Below are 27,684 nucleotides of genomic sequence, written 5' to 3'. Positions count from 1 at the left end.
CCCCCCCCCCCCCCCCCCACACACACACACACACACACACACACAGGCAGCCTCCCTCACCAGTGACAGTAGCAGCGGTCTCCTCTTCCAGCAGTCTGTCCCGCTCCAGCAGGAGGCGCTGTACTTGCTGCTGCTGCCGGCGCTGCAGCTCCTCCAGAACCTTCTGATGACACTCCTCCATGGCAGCAAACCCACGCTCACATGTGACCTGGAGGCACACAGGATGTTCACATGCATCACACGCTGAGAACCTTCAGTAGGTTCCAGTGTGCAGTATAATGGACTACCGTTATGTCATTAGTCAAAATGTTCAACAATCTAAATCGGGTGCTCCTAGGGTTAGACTGAAATATCGTCTGAGCATATATCTGCACAATATGGCAATTTGATTAAAAATCAGATATCAGCCAATCAGTGTTATTGTACACCTCTGATATGATGGATATGATGCCGTTTGTTTGTAACTTTGCAAGGCAGCTGGATTCACGCAAGATCATGAGTAACAAATCCATTTGGCAGCGTCAGGTTAGTTTGTTTGATATTTATTGTAGAATTGATCAATACTAGATTGGTTGTGGTTGTCTGTCTATGGCAAGCCCTTAACCTGAACTGATTCTAATGTGACATTTTAATCAGAGTTCAGTTCATACAAGTATGCAGAAATATGTTCTGCGGGAAACACTGGATACTTGTCAATTTTTTGATTTTTTTTTAAACATGAAAATAGTCACAATTTAAAGAAAGGTTTAAGTAAACCTGAGCTATCGGTAGCTTCAATCCAAATTGGCCTTCAAAACCCCATATCAGTCAAACCCCGGTTACTACCTACCTTAAGCTTGTCCATCTCCTTCTCATGCTGCAGCTGAACACAACTCATCTCCCCATCGAGTTCTGCATTCATCTGCTCCGCTAAGACGGACAGCTGCTCCTCAAGCTCCGTCACTCTCCTCCTCAACAACACCACTTCCTCCGACTCCAGGCTCGCGCCGACTTCCTCGGTTGTCTCTGTGTTTTCATCTGAGATCTTCTCATGGGACCCCCTCTCAACCTCGACGCTTGGAACAGGGATTTCCATGGCAAGCAAGGATTCTCCTTGGACCATCTCCAATTCCTCCGCTTTCTCTTCAGCAGCCGTCTCCTGTTTTGTGTCCTCTTCCTCCATTTCATCTGCAATCTTTACATGTGTGCTGTCCGCTACCTGTAGCTCATTATCTGTGTCCTGCCGGTAACTAGACTCCGTCTGGCTAAGTGTGGACATCTCAGCGTCCAAAGAAGGAATCTGTTGTTGTTCTAGGTTTGACAATCTCACCCTTAACTCCTCGTTTTCGCTCATCAGCCCAGCACAGTTGCTGCAGATGAGAGAAGATGCAAGTGATAATCTCCGTTTGGTTTCTTCAAGCTCCCTCTGGTACACTGAATGAAGCCTGCTTATGTGACAGCAGTGCAACGCTTCAGCTGCTGCAGAATACATAAAATCTGACCAGGGATGCTCCGAAATGTGAAAGTCACAAAGCCTGCGAGCCACGAACTGGAGTTTGTCACTGGCAGAGTTGCCGACGGAGGCGGCGATGTGGTTTAGCAAAGAAATCTTCTGTGTGACGTCTGTAAAATGTCTCTTGATGCTTCCCTCACCATGCTGGCTACTCGAATCAAACATCCCGCTATTATCGTCTGTCTCTTCGTTTTCCGATCCTGTTACACTTGCAATATTCCCAATGATATCAAAGTCTTTCAAAGGCTCGCTCTCACATGTCTCCTCCAGACCTTCTCTCCCATCATCTGTCTCTGAGAGTAGATGGTGGCCTAAGAGCAGCATTTGCGTCTCCACTACCAAATGTTCCGTCACTTCGCTGAGAAGTACATCCACGTGTTTCTCCTCGCCCGGCTGGGAAGAGCTGACTTTCAGCTCGCTCAGCAGCGTGCCCCAAAACTCTTCCTCCCACCTAAGCTGGCTGACCACCACCGACTTCTCTTCCTCCTGTTCACTTTCCTCTGATCTCTTCATCACTCCCAAATCCAACCTGTCCATCACCTCCAGTAATCTCCCTAAGGCTTTCAACCTCATCACCATCCCCTCTAGCACTTCCTGGATCCTTTCCTCACCTGAAACTGACACGTTTCCACTGGGCGACTTCTCTCCCTCTTTCAACCTTTCGTTCTCCAACTCTTGATTCAGCCTTCGGATGTCAGCCTCTGCCTCTAGCGCTCTCTGGCTGTAAAGCCTCTCAGCCTCGCTCAGCTCCGCGTTGCGGGCCTGGAGCTCTCTGCAGGTCACTTCTGATTGGCTCAGCTCCGCGTTGCGGGCCTGGAGCTCTCTGCAGGTCACTTCTGATTGGCTCAGCTCCGCGTTGCGGGCCTGGAGCTCTCTGCAGGTCACTTCTGATTGGCTCAGCTCCGCGTTGCGGGCCTGGAGCTCTCTGCAGGTCACTTCTGATTGGCTCAGCTCCGCGTTGCGGGCCTGGAGCTCTCTGCAGGTCACTTCTGATTGGCTCAGCTCCGCGTTGCGGGCCTGGAGCTCTCTGCAGGTCACTTCTGATTGGCAGAGCTGCCTCTCCAGCTCCGTCAGCTTGGCTTCGGTGGCCTCAAAACACCGGAGAAAGTATCCCTCTGTTTTCTTCTTATCGTAGTGCAGAGCGTTGGTTTTCTCCTCTCCTGCCTCCTCTGCTTCTGCTGCTGACCCTGTGTCGGATAGAGCGGCCTCTCTCAGCTGTTGCTGCATCTCCGACTCGCCCAGACGTTCCTCCAGGGAGGCGATCAGCGATTGGGCCTCCAGCAGCTGCTGGTTCCTCGCGTTTAGCTCCTTCTCCAGATCTTCTGCCCCCGTCTGGCTCAGCTGCTCCACCTCGGGCAGGTGATGGTGTTCGGTGTACCTGCCGCTTAGCTCTGCTTTCAGCCTTTCTATCTCCCGGTCCGCCTCTGTCAGCTGGTTCAGCATCTCCTGGTTGCGCTGGTTGAGGGCCTCGTTCTGGCTGGTGAGCAGCTCCACTTCTTGGGAAAGCCCCCTCATCATCGCCTGGTCTGGAACCACATGCTGCTCCACGCAGTTTAGGGACTCACAGGAGTTAAGAGATTCGTCATCTCCCTCCTCGGTCTTCTCCTTGATCGGCAAACTCTTATCTACACTCCATTCGCTGCTATTTATTTCTGTTTCTGAGCTGAGAACCTGCTGAAGGCCGGTTGTTTCGCTGTCCACGTTTGGCCCTCTGGTTTCTCCTTCCTGGAGCAAAGAGCATTGGCTGTCTAAAGCGGGCGACAGTAAAGGTGTGGTTATTGTCAAAGGACAGTCAGGAAGCAGATCCAGTAGTTCTCGCAGATTGCCCTCAGTATCATGCAGCCAGATGCTGGGTGTCTGACCTTCAGTTGGGTGCTGCTGAGGTGCTGATGAAGACAGCGCATGGCCAAGCTGTTCTTGCATGCTCTGTCTTATCATGTTGTGCTGCTGCAGGAGCTCTCGGGTCTCTCTGTACATGTCTCTCAGGCTCTGTGTGTGACTGTTCAATGGCTTTTCGTTTGTCCCCAACGGGCCGAAATCCCCTTCGGAACTTAGGGGTGGGTCAAGCTGAGGAAAGGGAACAGAGAGAGGGGAAATGGGAGGATTAGCTACCATTATGTTCAGGCACTGAGAATGACCGAAATCATCAAAATCTATCACGGCATGATACTTTCATAACAAAACCCAAACATCAAATGCGAACAAACAAACAAAAACAAGTACTGTAGACGAAGCCTAACAGTCTGTTTTCCTTTACCAATGGGAGGATGTGCTGTTGATGATATCCTGCTGTACTCAGCTCAGCTTCCAGCTCTAGCCTGCGATGGTCCGACTCTGCCAGCTGGGCCTTCAGATCCTCAACCTTCAAGTTCAAACAACACAAATCCAACTAGTTAGCATCAAGGCCTCTCACATCCTAAGTGTGTAGCTACAATCATGATTTTGGTAGGATCTTAGGAAGACATCCAGGTCTGCGTAACCATGCTTTCCTGTCCAGGAGGCAACCATGGTCATCAACCTGCCTGACACTACAGAGACAGGAGATGTTACCCCATTGATGCAAACACAGATGCCCTCTGTAAAAAGGCAAATCAACGGCTGTTCTTGTTAGGAAGTTGCAAAGTTTTAATGTGGACAGGACATTGATGAAAATGTTTTATTCTTCTTTTATCGAATCTGTCATTTCCCTTTCTATGATCTTTGATAGTCTCTAGCTTTCAATGGAGACGTTTAGTGTCCCATGATGCATTAAATGCTTTTTCAGAGGCTTTTCCACCCTGACAAGAATACAATAATCTGGGGGAAAGAATGAATATATTTTTTTTTATAAATTATGTTCAAATTTAAAGAACAAAATATCATCTATCTGCTACATGACTGACTGAAACATTGGTATCAGTCATCGAAAACCCTTATCAGTTTTGTTTTCTGATGTTGATGTGATTTTTGTTGAATCTTTAATAAAAGTTTGGTTGCAAAAAGAAAGTTGAACCCCAGCTAACAGTCCTCACCCGCTTCCTGTAGCTGTCCAGCAGCCTCTCCATCTCTGCGGTATCCTTGGCCTCAGTGTGGAGCGGCACCGTCTTGTCCAGCCTGAAGACAGTCCTCTCCACCTGCTGCCAGCACCGCTCCATCTCCTCCTCCACTTTCAGCTGCGTGTGGGGACTCGACGCTCTGCCGGCACCACCCCCGCCGCCATCTCTCTTCGCCTCCCAGGCCAGAGGGAAGCCTAGCATGCTCTCGTACCTCTTCCTCCTCTCTTCCCGCCTCTTCTTCCTCTCCGGGTCGCCCAACTCAAATGAACACGGAACCTTGGGCCTCTGAGTGTCCGGCGCGGGCTCGCTCAGCGGCCTGAACCCGGCCCAGTCGAAGGTCTTGTAGCGCCCCTCGCGCCGTCTCTCCATCACGCTCCTGTGTTTGGGGTGCTGGTCTGCCTCTGCGGGGACTTCGGTGGAGGAGTCCCGAGTCACATCTGGTTTGGGGAGGGCTTCAGGCGGGCCGAGGGGAACATGGTGTCCTGGCAAACTGTATCACAACACAACAGCATGGCGAGAAGAATGAGAATGGGAGAATATTATAATCTGGGATGCAAACTTGTCACTTTTCAGTGAAAGTCGCCAGTGCCAGGTGGCCCGCTGACCATTTTCTATGAAAACTTGCATTAAAACTGAGCTCCATCTAACGGCGCTTTCACACCTGATAGTCCTACTGTAGCTTCCTCGGTTCACACCTGAAGCGAGAATGATACATTATTTAGTTTTTCAGCTGGTTTGGTTCGCTTTCACAAAGCCAAAAGTCAAACGTTCCAGACAGGGTTGCCAACCCTCCCGGAGACCTCGGTGATTAGGCTCAGTCTCTCGGGATGTAAAATATTAATTCCCAGAAATGATGTGTGTGTGTGCGTTGTTGGGTATATATCATTGATAGTTAATAAGATCGTATATACGTTACTTGTACGTCGGGTGCATCTTGTGCGTCCACGCCACTGTGTTGGATGAAGGTTATTTTTGCTGTGCTTTTTAAATTTTACTGTGTTGATTTTCTTGGTTGTAGGTTGCATATTTATAAACTGGCCATGTGTGACGATGGTTAACGGGACATGCACATTGCGTAATGATGAGAGGGACACAGTTTTTGGCATGTGGCATGGCATAATGGTGACAGCATAATGGCAATTTGGCAACAAAACGTGTCAGGAATGACGTAAACGACAGATTTGCATTTGTTTCTTTTTGTTTGTGTGTTTCTTGCCTTTGAGCTGTAGCGCAGGCCTGCTTGTTGTGGCTGCTACCTTCTGCTGTGCAGCTGATAGGTGAGATCATTGGTCTAGAAATGGTACATTTTCTAGTTTATTGGGAGAGTAATGCGATCCCCCCCCCAAATTCTAAGATGTAGCAGCAAGACATTTAAGGAACACATGCTCCTAAATGATTGTAGCATATAAAATACATATTATGTAGAGTGTGTTTTGTAATAAGTTGTAGGTCTACAAGTGTTCCTTTATCATTTTTTTAGGCAGCTTGAGTTTATACTTAGGAACATTTTCCACTGACATGAAAGCACTGTACAACTTTGTGTGCAGCTTACTGTAGGGCACCATCTTTGTTTGATCAGGAACAGATTAAACCAAAATAGTAAATGTCCCAATGATTCATATTCACTCATTGGATTGCTGTGTATCCTCTTCAGCTGTAGTCTATTCTATTATATTCTCTCTCTCTCTCTCTCTCTCTCTCCCCCTTCCTCTCTCTCTAAATATATATATATAATAATCAATCCTTTATAATAATAAGATCACATTTGGACTCACTAAGTTCTGGCAAAACCCAATTGGCACCCATGTTATAATAGTGCAAAACAACCTTGCTGTTTTATCAAGACACTGTCTCACAGGGAAATATCAAAAGTGCAATCTGAATTTACCTGGCTACATCTGGAGCATTAGATGGATGTACGTTTTTCATCAGGGCCTGGATCCAGTTCCTGCGTATCCCTGCGGTCATGGCCGACAACGTGAAGACACTCTTCTGGGTCTATGAGACGAGAACATTGAACTTCACTTCTTATAAATGTAGGGAATAGAAAGTAGAGCGCCCATGGAATGAAGGAAGGCTCTGTATGAGCTGTTGATGTAACTCTCACATGGATCTGGAAGCCGTAGTTCCTCTGCACCTGGTACTCAGAGACACTGTGACACTTCAACAGGTCGATTTCCCCTTTAAGCTCTGAAGCCTGGGAGGAGAAAGCAGAAGACAACCATTTGAATGTCTTGTATGAAGCACAAGTAAACAAAGAGTGCAAGCACAGGGGCATTGTACTACCTCCTCGGCTATGGAGTCCTTGTAGTATCTCAGACTATCAGTCGACAGAACAAACCAATATTTCTTCCACTAGAGGGAAGCAAAAGACATGTCAAGAGCAATTTATGGCAATCATTTAAATGGCCAACATCACTCCAAACTTCATCAATATCCACTTAGGATTGTACAGAATGTTTACCTGATCCTCCTGGTCCAATTTGACCATCCATCCTTTCTTGAAGTTAAGTAAATCTGGCTGGAAAAAGAGATACAGCATATAAAGACATGTTTTCCTCATTAAAAATACGCAAACTACGATTATGAAGGTTTAGTTTCCTGTTCTGAATGTGGACTAACAGACATGCAAATTCAATTCAGTGAGCAGTGAATAAACAACAATAATCATCAGGTATAGGATATACAGGGAAGTGAGCTAAATGTGAATTTATGAGAAATTAAGTGCAAGCATGACAGTATATGTAAGGTGTGCTATTGTCGAGAATACTATGTGAATGTAAAATCATCGGCTGAACACATGGATCAGTTGTAGTTGCAGCTGGTTGCAACTTCTATATCTTTCCCCCCTATGATTAACTGCCTCTTTGGTCACTTAAGTGGTGAATAACCATTAGGTCCTGCATAGTGACATGTCACATTCTTCTCCCTGAGGAGTAACATTGAGAAATACTGTAACGAGCTTCAAAGGGAAAACGTCATCGATAGTTAAGGGAAATAAAGTTCCAATCACATCAGTTTCCATGGAACGAAGACTGAAGCTGAAGACTGACAGAATGAGGTCTCAGTCACATGCTGTATGGAACACGTTTGATCCATCAGCCAGCGCAGCCCACACCGACTAGCCTGGGTAAACCCAGCCTCCACGTGACCTCTGTTTACTATCAGTCATGAAGAAACTTACATTACAGGCATAGTCTGTGACGTTACGTTGAAGGCTGGGTTCACCCAGCCTACACACCGACAGCGAGTGTCCTGCGTGTAGAGTCCTGTAGTGTGACTGTCACGCTACAGGACTCTACACACCGACAGCGAGTGTCCTGCGTGTAGAGTCCTGTAGTGTGACTGTCACGCTACAGGACTCTACACACCGACAGCGAGTGTCCTGCGTGTAGAGTCCTGTAGTGTGACTGTCACGCTACAGGACTCTACACACCGACAGCGAGTGTCCTGCGTGTAGAGTCCTGTAGTGTGACTGTCACGCTACAGGACTCTACACACCGACAGCAAGTGTCCTGCGTGTAGAGTCCTGTAGTGTGACTGTCACGCTACAGGATGTCAGGCTATTGAACTGTAGCCTGGTGAACCATCCTGATCACGTGACCTCTCATTCTGTTTCATTCTACGGATCAGACTGCCGTCCAGCCCGCCCCCCCAGCGATTTCCAGGAATGACAACGTGCACGGGCCAATCAGGCACCTGCCTTGTAGTTGACAACGTAAGCGTCCAATCAGGGACGCCACTGGCAAAACAATAATGGTGGCTCCCAAAGCAACAAGAGGTAACGTTAACGTTAGTAAAGCAAGTGCAGTTATTGCAGAAATAGACTCAATTACAACAATTGAACAAGGCGGAAAAGCCGTTTTCGGATTGGTGGGATTTGGTGACGCTGATTGGCTGAAGGAGGTGTCTGTCAAGCATTCCCACCCACTGAAATCGGTGTGAGCGGCTGGATGTCCAAACTGATCCGCAGAGACGTAGAACGAAACAGAATGTGGGGTCACGTGATCAGTTTTACCAGGCAAATTGTAATGACCTCTCGCTCTGTGCGGCTTTAAATACGCTTCATACTTTGCATTTTATTCCAATATTTGTTGAGGGAGGATCACTGAACGGTCTAGATCTTGATTGGTCACTCACAATCATGACGGACTCTGAAGTCCTGCGGTCCAGAGACTTGGCTCTTCGCTGAGGAGGGGGTGCGGCGAGCTGGGCGATGTCTCCGCACGACAGGAGCTTCTGGTAGGGGCAACAAGTCAGAATCAAGTGAGTGCAAAACCATGTGGCGCGTATTGAAATGATAACGACACCTTTCATCAGTGGCGTTTGGCTTTATGAGACCCAGGCTTTCATTGAGGTGGGGGGGGGGGGGGGGGGGGGGGCGGGGGGGTGAGAAACGTGATGTGTTTCCACGATCAGGACCGCGGCGGTCGTTTGTGTGCGCGGCCCCGCATTCCATCGGACAGAGTAACCGATAGTCGGGAGCCTTGGCAGAGATGTCAGCTGTACGGATTAGGCCGGCTATACAGCACCGCAGGGAGCCCAAGAGGCTTTCTACTGTGCCTGCTAAACTCTGACTCACATCAGCACTGAGCTGAACATGGATGAGTGGATTTGGCCGTGGAATGCATGAAAAGGCTTTAGAAGCTACATAATCCCTGACGCTCCATGGCTTTCCTGTCTTGCGTTTCAAAAAAGATGCTACAAGTCCAAACTCTTCGCCTGAACAGGATTCCTGCGACCCTCTCATTATTAGGTTTCATCCTGGCTAATACAACTCGCTTTAAGATAGGCTCTCTTTCAAGTCTAGATTACACACCGCTGATCGAGACAAGGGTAAGTTTGCCGTTTTTTTATTATTTACTCGAGCTCCTCCGCTCTTCAAAAGATTCATTCTTCCCTCTTATATAACTCCCTTAATGGAAAAAAATGAACACTTTAATAGATACAGAACATTCTTTGTCTTCTTTTTTTTCTCCAGGCATTTTCACTGAAAACTATCCAAGGACACAAAACATGGGAGGAACACTGTGCTCTGTGAGCGGACCTTTTTTTCCTTCGCAAACAAAAGGCTGACCGCTCCAGAGAGAGTCTGTCCCGCGCTTTGTGAAGACGCCTCCTCTCCCAAGGACAAGCTGGGAAGGGGAAAAGGATGAGCCTATGTTGGGAATCTGAGCCAGCCCAGAGGGGCCTGAGTGAACTCCGGACAGGCCTTTGACCTTCTCCTGCCTACTAAAACAAACGCACCCAAAGACACATAAATCACCGCGTGGGATAATGTGCCGCTGGGAGTATTTAAAAGGAAAACCCTTTGGAATGAGCCTGTGTATTTAATGGAAGATTAACAGCCGGCCTTAAGCGCACGGTGATGGCCATCTGTGTTGCTGTGTCCCAATGAATATAAGCATATAAAACGCTCTGGGACATAGACCTGTTTCCTACATACTGACCGGAGCCCGACCGATATATTGGTCGACCGACATTATTGGCTGATAATGGCCTATCACAGATATATCTGTATCGTCGTATTATTTATTTACATCACTGAGGATACGTCCCAGTTATGCATCCATGCGATGTTTTTTTTCTTTATTAGTTAGCCTGGCCTAGCCAGTGACTCATAGGAATAGACTATGTGACAACCAGGAAAGACTAGTGACTACTGGAGAGTCAGTTGACAGCCGGAACAGGGACGGCACCCGGGTAGCAGTATGGGTTAGCTCCCCAGCCTGCGTCTTCCGTGAGGAAGAAGCCCAACAACCCACGAGAGGCCTTTTAGGAGGGCCATTCAAGCCGCAAGTGGAGACTGCAGTGCCACCAAGTACTGGTACTGCATGGTGTCCACTAAGATACCATCACCTCGGAATGAGATGTTTGGAGCGGGGGAGTCTGGTGCAGCGCACAGGTCGTAGACTTGGTGAGACGAGGGAGGAACCCGGCCGGGTGGCAACCCACAGAGCCTGGTCCCTCTACGTACCAGAGCCCTCCCCCTCCCCCGGTCCCAGCAGAGTAGTTCCGGAGCAGCGGATTGAGTGGCCCTGACCACGTGACCACCTTCGACCCTCCCTATAGGGCTGACCGTGGGTAGCTACTGGGACGTAAGTTGGGGCTTGGCCAGCCCCGGCTGGGTCACCTGGGCGAGGGTGTATGATGTTGCGAGACCCGAAACATCCTATGACCCCAGGGTACATCACTGAGGATACGTCCCAGTTATGCATCCATGCGATGTTTTGTTTTTTTCTTTATCTATTTATTTTTTAAGTTATATAGGAAGCATTTTATGTATATTTGATATTTTTTCTTAATTCAAGTTATATATAGTATTTGTTAGTTTTTTTTATTAATGGTTATTCATAATTATTACATTCTTAGTGAAGTTTACCGTTTCAGTGCACTGATCGATGTCATTTTGGACAACAAAGTTTTTGTTGAACTGTAAAATATCCTGCCTCTATTTACATTATCTTTGTCACAAGTGTTTGATATTTGAGGGGTAAATGAAAAAAAAAAAAAAAAAAGTGTATTCACGTACGCTATGGATATATATACGTAAATGATATGCATATAAAGAATATCGGTCGATACATCGATATCGGAATGTTTGTACTCCCCAATATCGGTATCGGCCCCAAAAATCCAGTATCGGTCGGGCTCTAAACCCAACGCGTTCCCACTTCATCGTTAAGTATTGAACTGTTTATTCCGCATGTTTGGTTGCTGCTGTCACAGTCACACAGACAGATACTTGTTACGGGTTTAGTCACCTCCTTAATCACTAGGAGCTGGCCTGACAACACACAGTGACTATCATTCACAAACACATGTGCACTACTTGGCAAGGAGCAGCAAATGCAGGCTCTATACTCTGTGAGCTTCCCCACAGTTTATAGAGCTCGCTTTTAACGGCCTGGCTTATGGCCGTCCTTTGATTCGACCAGCCACAGAGAAATGATTAGACCCCAAGGAAGCCCCTGAGAGTTCCTCTTCACTTTGCACGCTGTGTATCTTTGTTTTGGTCTACGAGGAATCCCTGGAAAATGTCTGTCAGAGGCACGCCGTTACCCAGATTACAACACACGACAGGAGGCAGACTGCACACCTCCGGGGCATCGAAACCAGTTTTGTTAGAAAACAAAACGCAGCCGCGGAATGAATCAGCGCTCCTCTCCCCACCTGCTGACACACGCCCCCACTCACACACATGCAGAAAACCCACACGCACAGACAAACACATGCCTGGACAGGGCCGGCCAGGGGGGGGCGACTCTCATCACCCGCCGTTCAGCTGCTGAGCACGGGCTCGGAAGACCTAACACACCCCACTGTGAGATGCAGAGAGGTGGAAGCGATCGATATGAGGGATGCACGGATTATGAACATTGCTGTTAGGGCCAATAACCGATATTTACCGATTCGTCGATATGATCTGTATAAAAACACGTTTCTATGATAATCACGTTTTGTAAACACTGTGAATTATGAAGAAATAATGTCTTTCTTTACTCGCAAATCATTTGGCAAAGCCCAAAGCGGCTGTGGCTCAGGAGGTAGATATCGGTGGTTCGATTCCCGGCTCCTCCAGTCTGCATGTCGAAGTGTCCTTGGGCAAGACACTGAACCCCAAATTGCTCCCGTTGGTGTGCCAGCACCCTGCGTGGTAACCTGCCGCCATCGGTGTGTGAATGGGTGAATGTACCTACTGACTGTAAAGCGCTTTGGATAAAAGCGCTATATAAATGCAGGCCATTTACCATCATACATTTACTGCATTGTTTCCTCAGTCTCAATATGAAAATGTTGGCCGATATGATTGCAATATATTGTGCATCCCTAATCAATATACTTCTCCCTCATGCTTACACACACACACACACACACACACACACACACACACACACACACACACACACACACACACACACACACACACACACACACACACACAGACAGACAGTCACAGTGTGGAATGTAAGCTTCCAGAAGCCTTCCACAGCGTACAATCAGGCCAGAGTTGTTTTATCGCTGAGGTGACGTCTCGCTGCATAACACCTGGTCTCATGAGTCATGTTCAAACCAGTCCGGCAGCCCAATGCAATCCACATTACTTAACATTATTAATCGCACATCTGGAAATGAGGTTTTCATCTTTTTCTGTTGACATGGTAACACGATATTTGTGAATCATCAACGCAGGTTTGGCTTGTCTGGGTTTTGGAAGATTTATATTGGTATTTTTTGATTGAAGGTGCGGATATAGCTGATGTTTTATGCTGATGTCTGGATGATATCTGACCAAAAAGGATTGCGTGTTTCCGCCAAAATTAGATTCTTGTCAAAGGTATAAAAGGCTCCGAAACAGTTTTTATAACATGAAACACTGAAAAAAACACTGTATTAGTATCAGAATACTCATAATACCAATGGCTTTACTGATTATCAACCCACTTTGTATCATTAATAATCTCGCTAATATAAGCACATGGGCAGTGTTTACCTTCTCTCTCGGTTTTCCTCACAGAGATCTCCCATTTCCTCCTCTCGCAAAGCGCTCTGTTGTGACGCGTTTTATGTCACAACACGGAACTGCGGAAGTTCTGCTCGAGACGCGGTATCTGCTCCGAGGGCGAATGTTATTGTTTATTTTTTAAGTATGCCCACAGGAGAATGCATTGGGAGCCTTAATGACTTGCAGCTGATGGGGCAGAGTTTCTGCAGGCATAGAAAGGGAGTGTTTTTCTCCATGAGGAAAACAGAGAGAGAAGGTAAACACTGACCATGTGCTTATATTACCGAGATTATGAATGATACAAAGTGGGTTGATTATCGGTAAAGACATCCTTTAAAACATAATAATGCCCTGTATGGAATCTCAATGGATCAAAATGTCTCATTAGAATCAATTCAAGTAAGGCTTCCGACCTACAGTATATAGACATTAATCTATTCTTCAATAAACATGTGATCAAACTGCATCTTATCCATCATAGTTAAGGTATAGATGCCACTGACTGGCTGATATCAGATTTTTAATGAAAAGTCAAATACATCGGCAAACCAACACATCGGCCTAGTATCAACACTGAGAATGTGTTTCCTACAGTGAGTGTCGCAGGGCCAGGGTGCGGTTCGGTTACCTCTCGCTTGGTGGGGCGAGCCTCGCTCCTGCCCTCCCTGGAAACAGCTGGATCCCCTTCCTGCTCTTTGCCGGCTGCCTTCGAATCTGCTGGCTCCAAATCCACCGGCCCCTCAGCCGGCCTGAGGTGGTTGGAAAACAGGGACGACAAATTAGTGAATCATTCAACGGACGGGAGGAAAAACACCCTCTGTGGCATCCGTGACCCCCCCCCCCCCCCCCCACACGCACGCACACGCGCACACACACACACACACACACACACACACACACACACACACACACACACACACACACACACACACACACACACACACACACACACACACACACACACACACACACACACACACACACACACACACACACACACACACACACACAGGTGGGCTCTGACATCATTTCCAAAAGCATGACATTGAGAATGACAGCTTAATAATGGTCGCCCAAACAGCACCTGCACTGCAGAAAAGAGCTGTGAGGAGACTGATGCAGCCCAGATCTGAGTGTTTCTCTGAGTGCAGTGTTACTGCTATTGTTGCTGCTCAGAGACTAAATAAGAGGTGACATGCTTCCCCGCGGTGACAGAGGAGTTTTGTGTTGAAGGAGAGCAGGTACAGTATGGTGGATAGAGTGAATACATGAATAGGTAACAGTTAAAAGGGATATCGTGGCTGGTTCAGGATCTCTTCTGCAACAGCAAGAGCAGTGAATATCTGTTGGGACATGTGTGTGATGAAGAATGTGTTAGAAGACGATGCCAAGAGTGGAAGAAACACATTCTTACATTGACTCTTGTTCGTGTAACTGAGTAGCTTTTTATGTCATTGTACTTTTTGTGAAGTCACAAATTGTACTTTAATAGTACTATCATTTGTTTTTACATCCATTACAATTGTGTAGGCTTTCCATAAGCACTGCAGCAGAAACTGGTGAAACTGTTAACTGTGTGTGCCAGCTATAAAAGCATGAAATATTGCATATATTGAGTTTTCTGGAAGGGTTTTAGTTTTAGGATGGGGAGAATCATAAATGACCTGTTTCCCTCAGGACGTTTTAAATAGGGAAATGTTATTTTTTTACTTAAGTACATTATTACACCAGTAGATTTATATGTACATAATATGTACAATTTCAGCAAAGTGACAATACTTATACTTGATCAGGATAATGTACTACTACTGTATTAAATTCAACTGTGTCCTTTTACCCTTCTATTTAAACCTGATTTGATGATCTTAATGCAAATGCATTTTGCTTGTTCTTTTATATACCATACATTATCTTTTTAGATGTTTTTTTTATTGTCTATTGATATGAAGTACTTTGAGCTGCATGATGTGTTTGAAAGGTGCTATACAAATAAAGGTTATTATTAGGCTATTCCTCTTTTTGGAATACATCCTGTGCCCTGAATATAAACTTTAAGATGAAGTCTACGTTCTCTGACAAGTCAGCAATAAAGGTCCTGAGAAACAATGCCACGAATATCTAATTACACCAGGCTTTTGGAATTCCTGGCCTTATTTGAGGGAGGGGGGGGTTTCAAGTATTTTTGCGTTTTTGTTTCCCAAAAAGGCAATGAGTGAGGAACTCCGATCCTCTTGTCACATGACCGTTTTATATGGTGCTGGGGCACAGAATGGGAGGGTTTCTGTAAGCTACATTTAAACATGCGGCAGTGGGATCTGTAATGGTGGGGTAGAGTAATGGAGGCCTTTGATCTGCTGGTTAGCAGTGTGTGCTAGCTGTTTGACTGTGTGCTGAGGGGAAGACAGTGTGTGCTAGCTGTTTGACTGTGTGTTGAGGGGAAGACAGTGTGTGCTAGCTGTTTGACTGTGTGCTGAGGGGAAGACAGTGTGTGCTAGCTGTTTGACTGTGTGCTGAGGGGAAGACAGTATGTGTTAGCTGTTTGACTGTGTGTTGAGGGGAAGGCAGTGTGTGCTAGCTGTTTGACTGTGTGCTGAGGGGAAGACAGTGTGTGCTAGCTGTTTGACTGTGTGCTGAGGGGAAGACAGTATGTGTTAGCTGTTTGACTGTGTGTTGAGGGGAAGGCAGTGTGTGCTAGCTGTTTGACTGTGTGTTGAGGAGAAGACAGTGTGTGCTAGCTGTTTGACTGTGTGCTGAGGGGAAGGCAGTGTGTGCTAGCTGTTTGACTGTGTGCTGAGGGGAAGACAGTGTGTGCTAGCTGTTTGACTGTGTGTTGAGGGGAAGGCAGTGTGTGCTAGCTGTTTGACTGTGTGCTGAGGGGAAGACAGTGTGTGCTAGCTGTTTGACTGTGTGCTGAGGGGAAGACAGTGTGTGCTAGCTGTTTGACTGTGTGTTGAGAGGAAGACAGTGTGTGCTAGCTGTTTGACTGTGTGTTGAGAGGAAGACAGTGTGTGCTAGCTGTTTGACTGTGTGCTGAGAGGAAGACAGTGTGTGCTAGCTGTTTGACTGTGTGTTGAGGGGAAGACAGTGTGTGCTAGCTGTTTGACTGTGTGTTGAGGGGAAGACAGTGTGTGCTAGCTGTTTGACTGTGTGCTGAGGGGAAGGCAGTGTGTGCTAGCTGTTTGACTGTGTGCTGAGGGGAAGACAGTGTGTGCTAGCTGTTTGACTGTGTGTTGAGGGGAAGACAGTGTGTGCTAGCTGTTTGACTGTGTGCTGAGGGGAAGACAGTGTGTGCTAGCTGTTTAACTGTGTGTTGAGGGGAAGGCAGTGTGTGCTAGCTGTTTGACTGTGTGCTGAGATGAAGACAGTGTGTGCTAGCTGTTTGACTGTGTGCTGAGGGGAAGAGTGTGTGCTAGCTGTTTGACTGTGTGGTGAGGGGAAGACAGTGTGTGCTAGCTGTTTGACTGTGTGGTGAGGGGAAGACAGTGTGTGCTAGCTGTTTGACTGTGTGCTGAGGGGAAGGCAGTGTGTGCTAGCTGTTTGACTGTGTGCTGAGGGGAAGACAGTGTGTGCTAGCTGTTTGACTGTGTGCTGAGGGGAAGACAGTGTGTGCTAGCTGTTTGACTGTGTGCTGAGGGGAAGACAGGGAGGCGCTACATGTCCTCTGTGCTAATTGCTTACACATTGCCTGCTTTTCCTCTGCCAGCCCAGGACACTTTCAATGGCTGTTCGCATTACTGACAGATCGCACGCAAACATACATCACATATAAACATTACTGACAGATCACATGCAAACATACATCACATATAAACATTACTGACAGATCACATGCAAACATACATCACATATAAACATTACTGACAGATCACATGCAAACATACATCACATATAAACATTGGATTACAGTAGTGCTGAATACTGTGTTATTATTACTGTGTTATTACTGTGTGCCAGTTATGTTCTCGGTGTCGTTTGTCTGTCTGTCTGTCTGTCTGTCTGTCTGTCTGTCTGTCTGTCTGTCTGTCTGTTAGCAGGATTACAGAAGAACTATTGGCCCGATTTTCATGGAACTTGGTGGAAGGCTGTTGCACGGGCCAAGAAAGAACCCCTTACATTCTGGAGCGGATGGGATCCGACTCAGGATATTTGCATATCATAGCAGACTGGACTATGGCCTTGGGGGATGTCTGTGCTCTCCATGTGCCCTTCTAGTTAGTGTATTATCACCAAAAAATGACTGTCCCGTCCTGGATTTGTTTCTAACCTTGTGTCCTCCTTCTGCTTCTTGTTGTTGTTGTTGGTGGGTGTGTGCGTGCCCTTTGGCTGGGACCGGGCCGGCCGGTTGTCGTCGCCGGGGTCGGTGCTGCCGCTGGCCACCGAGTCCAGGGAGCTGAGTGAGCCGCTGAAAGTGCCGGAGAGCCAGCTGCCGTCCGAGGCCAAGGACTCCCTGGAGACCGGGCACAGGTAGCGCGACATGTTGCCTGGATACGGAGAGCAACACAGAGAGACTTCAAACTGGAGTTGAAGAAATACTGGAGGGGACTGCAAGAACAGAAGTGCAATCTCATACACTTACTGCTGCATGGATCACATTTTGAAACACTTTTTCTGTACCTGTAAGATATTTTTTTTTACAGATATACATCGGCCACCAAATGTAGATGAATATGGTCCTTCTTTTTAACCACAAAGGGGTATTTCAGTCTTCCCACTGTGGCCCTGATGTCATATTCCTTAACTTTTCCATGACTTTCCATAACTAAGTTGGAGCGCTACCTTGACCTAAAGATGCTCTTCCTTCCATGGCCAGCAGGAAACTTGTTTTGCATGACAACCCTGACAGAGCATCGCTCATTAGAGAGACTGCCTGTTTGTTCTCACCGGCACATGACTGTAATCTCCATCGGCCTAATGAAGCAGCCTATAGGCAGAGTCAACAGGGGTTAATATGGCCTAATGAAGCAGCCTATAGGCAGAGTCAACAGGGGTTAATATGGCCTAATGAAGCAGCCTATAGGCAGAGTCAACAGGGGTTAATATGGTCTAATGAAGCAGCCTATAGGCAGAGTCAGCAGGGGTTAATATGGCCTAATGAAGCAGCCTACAGGCAGAGTCAGCAGGGGTTAATATGAGCCTAATGAAGCAGCTTATAGGCAGAGTCAGCAGGGGTTAATATGGCCTAATGGAGCAGCCTATAGGAAGAGTCAGCAGGGGTTAATATGGCCTAATGAAACAGCCTATAGGCAGAGTCAGCAGGGGTTAATATGGCCTAATGAAGCAGCCTATAGGCAGAGTCAGCAGGGGTTAATATGGCCTAATGAAGCAGCCTATAGGCAGAGTCAGCAGGGGTTAATATGGCCTAATGAAGCAGCTTATAGGCAGAGTCAGCAGGGGTTAATATGGCCTAATGGAGCAGCCTATAGGAAGAGTCAGCAGGGGTTAATATGGCCTAATGGAGCAGCCTATAGGCAGAGTCAGCAGGGGTTAATATGGCCTAATGAAGCAGCTTATAGGCAGAGTCAGCAGGGGTTAATATGAGCCTAATGAAACAGCCTATAGGCAGAGTCAGCAGGGGTTAATATGGCCTAATGAAACAGCCTATAGGCAGAGTCAGCAGGGGTTAATATGAGCCTAATGAAGCAGCCTATAGGCAGAGTCAGCAGGGGTTAATATGGCCTAATGAAGCAGCCTATAGGCAGAGTCAGCAGGGGTTAATATGGCCTAATGAAACAGCCTATAGGCAGAGTCAGCAGGGGTTAATATGGCCTAATGAAGCAGCCTATAGGCAGAGTCAGCAGGGGTTAATATGAGCCTAATGAAGCAGCCTATAGGCAGAGTCAGCAGGGGTTAATATGGCCTAATGAAGCAGCCTATAGGCAGAGTCAGCAGGGGTTAATATGAGCCTAATGAAACAGCCTATAGGCAGAGTCAGCAGGGGTTAATATGGCCTAATGAAGCAGCCTATAGGCAGAGTCAGCAGGGGTTAATATGGCCTAATGAAGCAGCTTATAGGCAGAGTCAGCAGGGGTTAATATGGCCTAATGGAGCAGCCTATAGGAAGAGTCAGCAGGGGTTAATATGGCCTAATGAAACAGCCTATAGGCAGAGTCAGCAGGGGTTAATATGGCCTAATGAAGCAGCCTATAGGCAGAGTCAGCAGGGGTTAATATGAGCCTAATGAAACAGCCTATAGGCAGAGTCAGCAGGGGTTAATATGGCCTAATGAAGCAGCCTATAGGCAGAGTCAGCAGGGGTTAATATGGCCTAATGAAGCAGCCTATAGGCAGAGTCAGCAGGGGTTAATATGAGCCTAATGAAACAGCCTATAGGCAGAGTCAGCAGGGGTTAATATGAGCCTAATGAAGCAGCCTATATGCAGAGTCAGCAGGGGTTAATATGGCCTAATGAAACAGCCTATAGGTAGAGTCAGCCGGGGTTAATATGGCCTAATGAAGCAGCCTATAGGCAGAGTCAGCAGGGGTTAATATGGCCTAATGAAGCAGCCTATAGGCAGAGTCAACAGGGGTTAATATGAGCCTAATGAAGCAGCCTATAGGCAGAGTCAACAGGGGTTAATATGAGCCTAATGAAGCAGCCTATAGGCAGAGTCAGCAGGGGTTAATATGAGCCTAATGAAGCAGCCTATAGGCAGAGTCAGCAGGGGTTAATATGGCCTAATGAAGCAGCCTATAGGCAGAGTCAGCAGGGGTTAATATGGCCTAATGAAGCAGCCTATAGGCAGAGTCAACAGGGGTTAATATGAGCCTAATGAAGCAGCCTATAGGCAGAGTCAGCAGGGGTTAATATGGCCTAATGAAGCAGCCTATAGGCCATACATGGGCAACATACGGCCCGCGATGGAATTGCAAAAAAAAACACAGTGCACCTGAACGCAACATGCAAGATACCCGCTGAATAAGTGTCCAAATGTTCATGTCATTCTGGCCAATACTCTTCTGTTATAGCATTTCAGTCTGGAATATGGAATAGCCTATCTTTCAATAATATTTATGACTAAAAGGCTAAAAGTAATCTCATGTGTAAGAAATGTCTGTTCTACATTGAAGTAGAAATTTAAATAATTAACTTGTTGGTTTTGGATTTATTTAGCTTCAAGAGTGCATTTTTGTTCTTGTGTGACCCTCAACACAGGCTTTGAGAATCCCGGGCCACTTACTGATACTTATGCTTAAATTAACCAACTCATATTCTGGTTTATTTCAAGAAAAACATTTCGGCAAGTGGAAATTCTAATTTTCTGGTAACTTTAAAATCTAGCAGCCATATTGGCAGGTGGTGAAAAAAGTTAATTTCAAGCCCTGCAGGGAGAGCAGGTGGTGACATACAGTAGGAGTGAGTGAGAAAAGGATCAAATATTGGTGGTTAAGACTGCATCACAACTGTTAATTTAAAAAGAGTTATTCCTCTAAACCTGGCTTCAAATGCCCTAAATTTTTCGCGCTGGCGCCGTTCAGCCCTCAGCAAAATCTGGTAGCGAGGAAATTTTTTTGTGGCCCTTTCTATCATCAAAGTTGCCCATCCATGGGTTACGGCATGACAATATTTGTTCGGCCCCCGGCAACAATCTGTGTTTCTCATGTGGCCCCCCATGAAAAATAGTTGCCCACCCCTGCTATAGGCAGAGTCAGCAGGGGTTAATCCAGGCCTTCATTACAAGGACCTTTCCAGACCCCGCAATGAGACTGACGCCACAGTCAAACTGGTGTCCAGTCCAGCCACACCACCCAGCTCCAGTACAGAGGAATATCTGCTCTGCGCTAATCAGCTAGCCTCTTAGCGCTTGTTAAAGAGTCTTTTATAGCTTATGTCTGAAGTTCGGCTTTTATGATGCCTGAAGGTTAGAGAGAGGCAAGTTTTCCAGGAGCGAGGAGGAGGAAAGCCTCTCCTCTACTACAGGAGCGAGGAGGAGGAAAGCCTCTCCTCTACTACAGGAGCGAGGAGGAGGAAAGCCTCTCCTCTACTACAGTCAAAACTGTTGATGTGTCCTTGAGCCCGTGTTGTAGTCAAGTCACTATATATATCTCCAGTCCCCAGTGTTCGAGTCCGAGTCCAGGTGCGGACGTACTGAACAAGAGTGTTTGTTTATTTAGATCCCCATTAGCTACTGTAAAGAAACAGTAGCTACTCTTCCTGGGGTCCACATTAATATTTTACAATACTTCAATTATGAAAATACATTATATTCACATACAAACATTATTTACAATTATACCATGGTCTGGGTAAATACTCGATTCTGATTGGCTGCAAGGTGTCCATTAAAAAGTGATAATGTACAGTTGGTAAAGTCGTTCAGCCAAATGGTCTGTTCACCATTCATATCAATGCGCCATAGTTTCAACAGAGTTATCAAGAGAGCAGTTTGAGCTCTATACCCCCGTTAAGGGTTAATATGGCACTTTTCTAAGTTAAGAAAATAATTGAGTCGGTCAAAGTAACTATTTAAATCACCCCTGTGTGCTCAGTTTATCAAAAATAACTCTTATTTACAATTCTGATTTTCGTTTCGGAGATTTCCCTCCCCTGACAGAAGCCGGCTCTGAGTCATTAAGTGACGCCATTAAGTGACTTGTTATATATATATATATATATATATATATATATATATATATATATATATATATATATATATATATATATATATATATATATATATATATATATATATATATATATATATATATATATATATATATATATACAGTATATGTATATATATTTAAATTAACAAGTCAGAGTCCTCATCTCTAACTTCCGAGTGCATGAATGCTCGAGTCCGAGTCCAAGTCCGAGTCATCAGTGCTCAAGTCCATGTTGAATCACGAGTCCTGAAGATGAGTCCAACACTCTGAGTCGGGTCAGAGTTCTTGAGCAAAGCATTTCATTCCCAGTGGTGCTGCTCAGCAATAGAAAAAAGGGTTTCCCTGCACATCTCCTGTGTGTGTGTGTGTGTGTGTGTGTGTGTGTGTGTGTGTGTGTGTGTGTGTGTGTGTGTGTGTGTGTGTGTGCGTGTGTGTGTGTTTATGTGTATTTACGCAGCTCTGCTTCCCACTACAACAGCAACTACCTCAGGCCGTTCCCATAAACACAGAATGTGTTCTTCGTCAACATGCCTGGTTCAATAAGGGTTAAAAATGAAATGTATTAAAAACAATGTGATGTGATGCCTTAACTGTAAGTGTGTGAACATCTGCAGGACGTTAGGACAGTATGAGAGGACAGGAAATGGCTGCGAGCGGCCGACCGACATAAAAGCCCAATGTCTCTTTCTAGTGTGTGTGTGTGTGTGTGTGTGTGTGTGTGTGTGTTGTGTGTGTGTGTGCGTGTGTGTTGCCTCTCTGCAGCACCTGCAGCGGTCTGGTCCGGGCCCAGGGGATCTGTGTGTGTGACAGGGGTGACATCCGCTCCCCTGCCCAGCTGCTCGTCCCGCCACAGGCTGGAGCCGGGCTCCGCAGCACTCTCCGTGCGGGGGAAACACGGCTCCGTCGCCGCCATCTTTGCTGGACTGGGTTCCTGATGTTCAATCAAAACCAAACCCAGTGAGACGAGCCAGAAAGATATGAAAGAAAAGTTTTTTTTTTTTTTTATAATGTGCGTCGAGGCACTGAGTGGATGGATGCTTGCGTGGGGTACCTGGGAGGTGGCAGGTTCTACTTTACGTTTTTTCTTCTGATTCTGCTTGTTGGTCCGTGGATACACCGTTAGCTGCTCGCTCCACCTAGAGAAGAAAACCAGCGACAGCAGAGAAAACCCATTAGGTAATCCTCAGCAAAATGACACACAAAATGGTCATAATGTATCTGCGGGGGGTTGATAGGGCTGTTGATCAATACCAATAACTCAACCACTACTTGACCAAGTGCTGAGATGTTCCCAGAAGCCGACGGCACAGTGGTATGGCCATTCAGCCTTATCGCACTTTAGGAAATGTTTCGGGGGTACTTCAACAACACTGCTAATTGTTTGCAACATGGAAAATTGACCTACACCCAACCCTACCCTATCCAGGCACTCCAAATATAAAAATATAACCATGAGGAAGGAAATATTTAAAGTCTTAGTGTGGTTAAATCATTAAAAAAGCCAACATGTTTGGTATGTTTGGCTTTAATGATTTAGCCACTACAATAAAGGCTTTTTAATCATTGAAAACAAGCCAAAATGAATTAGCCACTACAATAAAATGTAAAATATTTCCTTCCTCGTGGCTTTATTTTTTATCTTTGGAGTGCCTGGATTGTCCTTTTGTTTGTAGCACTCTCTTTTCCCCCATTTCCCAAGAGCACCCAACACATTCTTCCCACAGCGCTGAGCCCGGAGGGCCTGCCGGGGTCAGAAGATGGCAAAGTCAGACTCAGGACACTCACTCACTCAGTCATTCATTCATTCATTCATTCATGGACGTTTAGTGAGGCTAGGGAATAGGGCCGTAGCTATGGATAGGAAGGTCGTAGAGAGTCAGGATTCGAGGGGTGGGTAGGGAAAGTGGCTGGGGGAATGTGGGTAGTTTCACGCAGCTCTTATGTGGATCGTTTTGGAGGCTCCTCGATATTAAAGAGTGCAGTGCAACGTGTCTCAGAGGCGAGGGAGGTACGGTAACATCAAAGCCCTCACACTAACCCGTTAATGATCTCTTTGTTCTCTCCACGGATGAAGATCTCCTGCTCCGGTGTGACGATGCAGAGCGCGTTCCTCTGGCCTGTCCTGGGCTCGGCGTCCACCACCTCCATGCACAGATTCATGTTCATCGTCCCCTGGGGCAAGGTGCTGGGCTGGAGGACAGTTACAGAGTTGAGGGGGGCTATACTTAGTTATGCAATTTTCCTGAACTGTATAATTGCTAGGATTCACTATCAGAACACAGATAAATGTGAGTCAGGCAGGAAACTAGCCTGTGGTGTGAAGTGTGAAATGAAAGGAGATGACAGAGATGTGAGGAGATCAGAGAGCGAGAGAGAGGGGGATGTGTGCATTAGAGGACAGACTTAAGCCTGAATCATCTCCTGCGGTTCTGCACACAACATCTGGCCTAAATATGCCTGCTAGAATAGATGATCCCTAACGACTCTAAATGTGGACACAGATACAGAGTAGATCGGGCGCCTGCGTTAGTGCAGCAATAGATTCCCTGCCTACCAACACGAGGGCCGCAGGTTCGAGCCCCCGTGTTACCTCCGGTTTGGTCGGGCGTCCGTCCACACCGGCACAATTGGCTGTGTCTGCGGGTGGGAAGCCGGGTTAAGGGTCACTTGCAGTTTGATAGTTGTACAGTTTGAGAGGCGTTTCTCACCAGCTCATCGAGGGCAAAGCTCAGGCTGCCGCGTTCATACAGGATAAAGAAGCGCCGCTGCCATTTCTGCCATTGAGAGACACATGAGAAAGAATTGGTCATCAACAACATCACATTCAAACAGTTTCAGTTTCAGTTTCACACTTGCGCTGTCTTCCATGCCGTACCCTTGACCTCTGCATTGGGTTGTCGAAATCCGTCCCCTCGGGAGCCAAGCACAGCCAGCCGCCATAGACGGGTTTTGCCTATCGGCCGAGGGAGCAAGTGAAGACCGGCTGGTTAGTGTTGTTGAGCTCTGTGTAATTTGGCCAAAATACTGGCAAAAGTGCAGTCGCATCTTGTTCAGATAAAAACTACCTTGGATGGGACGATATATCAAAATTCAAATAATGCATTACAAAAATGTGAATAGTATACTGCAGTATACTCAACTTGCTTTGCCCGGGGGCCACTTTCGTGAAATGATAGGGGGCCAGGGGCCAGTTAATAAACAAACAATATACATTTTTCTGTAGCAGATTGTAGGTTTTTGGGGTGTCAGCCGGAGTTTAGTCTGACAATGTTGTGTACACGGATAGTTAGTTAGGTTAAGTAGGCTACATACATAAGTGCCTGAGTAGCAAGCAGACGGCAGTATTTGACAATTTAGCAGCTAAATCATAGATTATTTAAAGATATTCCATATTCCATACTGAAATGCTATAACAGAAGTGGAGTATTGGCCAGAATTACATGAACATTTGGACACTTATTCAGCGGGTATCTTGCATGTTGCGTTCAGGTGCACTGTTTTTTTGCAATTCCATCGCGCCCGCGGGCCGCATGTGGCCCGCGGGCCACAAGTTGACTATCACTGGTATACTGTGTGGGACGGTAAAATGGATTGTTGTAACATTAGATCCATTCTGCTGTAGTAATCACAAACGAGGGAATTTCACAAGTTCTCCATCGGAATAATATTATTGCACTTTGTAATGACATTTGTGAATTGTTGTTTATAATTGTTTACATTCTATCAAAGCCAATGTCATCGTGAGAAAGATCTTTGGCTCAGAAATTGATGGTGAACTCCATTCCATCCAACCACAACCGTGAGAAAAGCTCATCTGTGATCTGGTTCTGACTACGTTAATGAAAGAGAAGAAGTAGGCCTATATCTATCTATGCTCTCCTGAAGTCCCTACATGGACGGGCATGTTTTGACGCGGTGCCACAGTTGCTTTGGCTTTATGCTGCAAAAGAAAGTGCAAAGATTCCTCTTTCTATCAAATCAAAATAAAAAAATCAAGCAAGCTAAGGTGAAAGGAGGACATGCAGAGACACTGGCTAGATACATTCCATTGATTGTAGCCTACAGTAGGTAATTGTAGATATGCCAACAATAAAAGTTTTACAGGACGTTTAAAAGAAGACAATCAAGATGCAGCATGTTTACATAGACCGCACAGATGTCTATAAAGTATAGTAGACCGTGCCAGGCTAATACCACGCATAACTAGTGTATCATGTTTACTGGTTGAGCAACACCGGCAGCTTAAATTACAGGGCACAGTGCAACGAGGCAGGGGGACGAGAGACTGGTAATAACATATTTTAACAATGTGCGGCATGCAGACCTACAAAGCTGTCATGATAGTGCGTTTCCTCCATCACCTTGACATGGCTGTCTGCACACACACACATCCGGCTGCAGAAATATTCTTTTTGGAAGGAGGCATCAGATTATATAAGGGTGTGACGGGACGATACATCAATCTACATCAGTAGGTACATCGTCGATATTGTATCAATGCAACGTGAAGACATTGATAGATATTGTCATCTTTACGTGACACCTTGTAAATCCAAGGTGATGAACGATCATGCTTATGTTCATAATTGAAAGGTCATCAAGGGCATTCAGGCCTGCATACCACGCAGAAACAACAGCATGATAGATCACAGGCCTATTATGAATTGAACTTTGCTTATTAACTGATAATAAAAAAAATATAATAATAATAATAATACCCATATTACCTTTTAAGAATAGATTGTTTTTTAGATTGTTAAATGTTTGGAACAGCTCAAAAATAAAATGGTCAAATCACATTTTAGTTGCTTTTTTGAGTAGATATAAATGTAGAACTGATTGTGTTAAATGCATATATCTCTCATATCAATCGCATGCAGGCCCCTATTGAATTATCTCGAAACCAGACTTTGTGATATATCAGCGAGTATCGTTGTCCAAATCGTATCATGATGCAGTTTTTACCGAACTTAGTAACATGGCAATGTAACACCAATCAATAGGATGTCATGTCAACACATAGTGTAAAATAGGACAGGGAGACGAAATATAACATCTGACTTTGAATGAAGGCTGAGAGAGCCCATTCAGGCTATCTGTGAAAAGGGAATTACTCTTAAAAAACGACAACAAAGACGTTGAACTAATGTTCACTTTATCAGTGAATAGGATATGCAACATATAACGGTAGGAGACATTGCTGACATTGGCATTAAACAGAAAAAGAACGTGTTTTAATTTGAGTCACAATGAAAATGAAAGCTCCAATGACTCAGAATGAAAGGTAATCTAAAAGGACTCACTCCAGACACTATTTAAGTGAAGGCAATGGAAATGCTATGCTGTCGTCCTGCAGTTTTTCCACTACAACAATTAAAACCAGCCGTATAAGTTACCTGTTCCATGTCATGGTCAGTCAACAGATGCAGCTCCCGAGACTTGAAGCAGTTTTGACATTTACTTTTATTAAAAATATTGGCTTGAAATTTACTGCAGGGACTCGTAGCCTTTTCCCCGGACATGTTTCAGTCAGTGCGCTTCTCCTCGGTTACAAATCCCAACAGAAAGCGCCCTGCCTTCGCTTGTGGCATTGGACGGAGTGGCTTTTCCTCACGAGCGAAGACGAACATCTGTCACTTCAGGCTGGGTTGTGTTGACTGTCAAGTTAAACACACTAGCAAAATGCGACTTCCGGTTATAACATTCAAAATAAAAAGCATAATTGACGAATTGCAATGAATTGAATAATTGTGCTTTTATTTTGAAGGGAAAAATATGACCCGCTGAAAACCGCCTGCATATAGCGCCCTCTACTGGCCAATAAAGAAAACAAACATATCAATCTTCATCTTCACAGATAATGTACAGCAAAGGAATCCTCCATAGGAAGGCTGACTGTGGATGCAAGCATTTATTCAACGCAATGGCAGTGATTGTACAAACTAAAAATGTAAAAAAAAAAATGGCCATCCAAAAATTTATAAAATACAGAAGATGAATATAATTTGATATATTGCACTTATTACATTAAAATACATTTTGTTCACG

The 27,684-nt window shown here is 45.8% G+C and overlaps 1 protein-coding gene across 1 annotated transcript in view; it reads right to left on the bottom strand.

The window, feature by feature from the left end:
- LOC310788347 (uncharacterized protein) overlaps positions 1-27,158 on the bottom strand; it is a gene marked incomplete at its 5' end in the record, with an annotated part of 31,734 nt that extends 4,576 nt beyond the window's left edge. The window contains 17 exons of the mRNA XM_083649916.1: positions 61-208; positions 830-3,559; positions 3,750-3,854; positions 4,504-5,017; positions 6,416-6,525; positions 6,635-6,724; positions 6,814-6,882; positions 6,992-7,048; positions 8,668-8,766; positions 13,662-13,782; positions 17,298-17,514; positions 22,402-22,567; positions 22,688-22,772; positions 23,675-23,826; positions 24,345-24,410; positions 24,512-24,589; positions 27,033-27,158. Of these exons, the coding sequence (XP_083506042.1) occupies positions 61-208; positions 830-3,559; positions 3,750-3,854; positions 4,504-5,017; positions 6,416-6,525; positions 6,635-6,724; positions 6,814-6,882; positions 6,992-7,048; positions 8,668-8,766; positions 13,662-13,782; positions 17,298-17,514; positions 22,402-22,567; positions 22,688-22,772; positions 23,675-23,826; positions 24,345-24,410; positions 24,512-24,589; positions 27,033-27,158 (4,933 nt within the window). The remainder of the gene's footprint in view (positions 1-60; positions 209-829; positions 3,560-3,749; positions 3,855-4,503; positions 5,018-6,415; positions 6,526-6,634; positions 6,725-6,813; positions 6,883-6,991; positions 7,049-8,667; positions 8,767-13,661; positions 13,783-17,297; positions 17,515-22,401; positions 22,568-22,687; positions 22,773-23,674; positions 23,827-24,344; positions 24,411-24,511; positions 24,590-27,032) is intronic.
- Between the last annotated feature and the right edge of the window lie 526 nt (positions 27,159-27,684).

Source organism: Poromitra crassiceps, assembly GCF_964638095.1.
Source record: "Poromitra crassiceps genome assembly, chromosome: 13".
In the NCBI taxonomy this organism is placed as follows: domain Eukaryota; kingdom Metazoa; phylum Chordata; class Actinopteri; order Beryciformes; family Melamphaidae; genus Poromitra; species Poromitra crassiceps.
The sequence above is the reverse complement of the archived record's forward strand: the minus strand, read 5'-3'. Positions and strand labels throughout refer to the sequence as shown.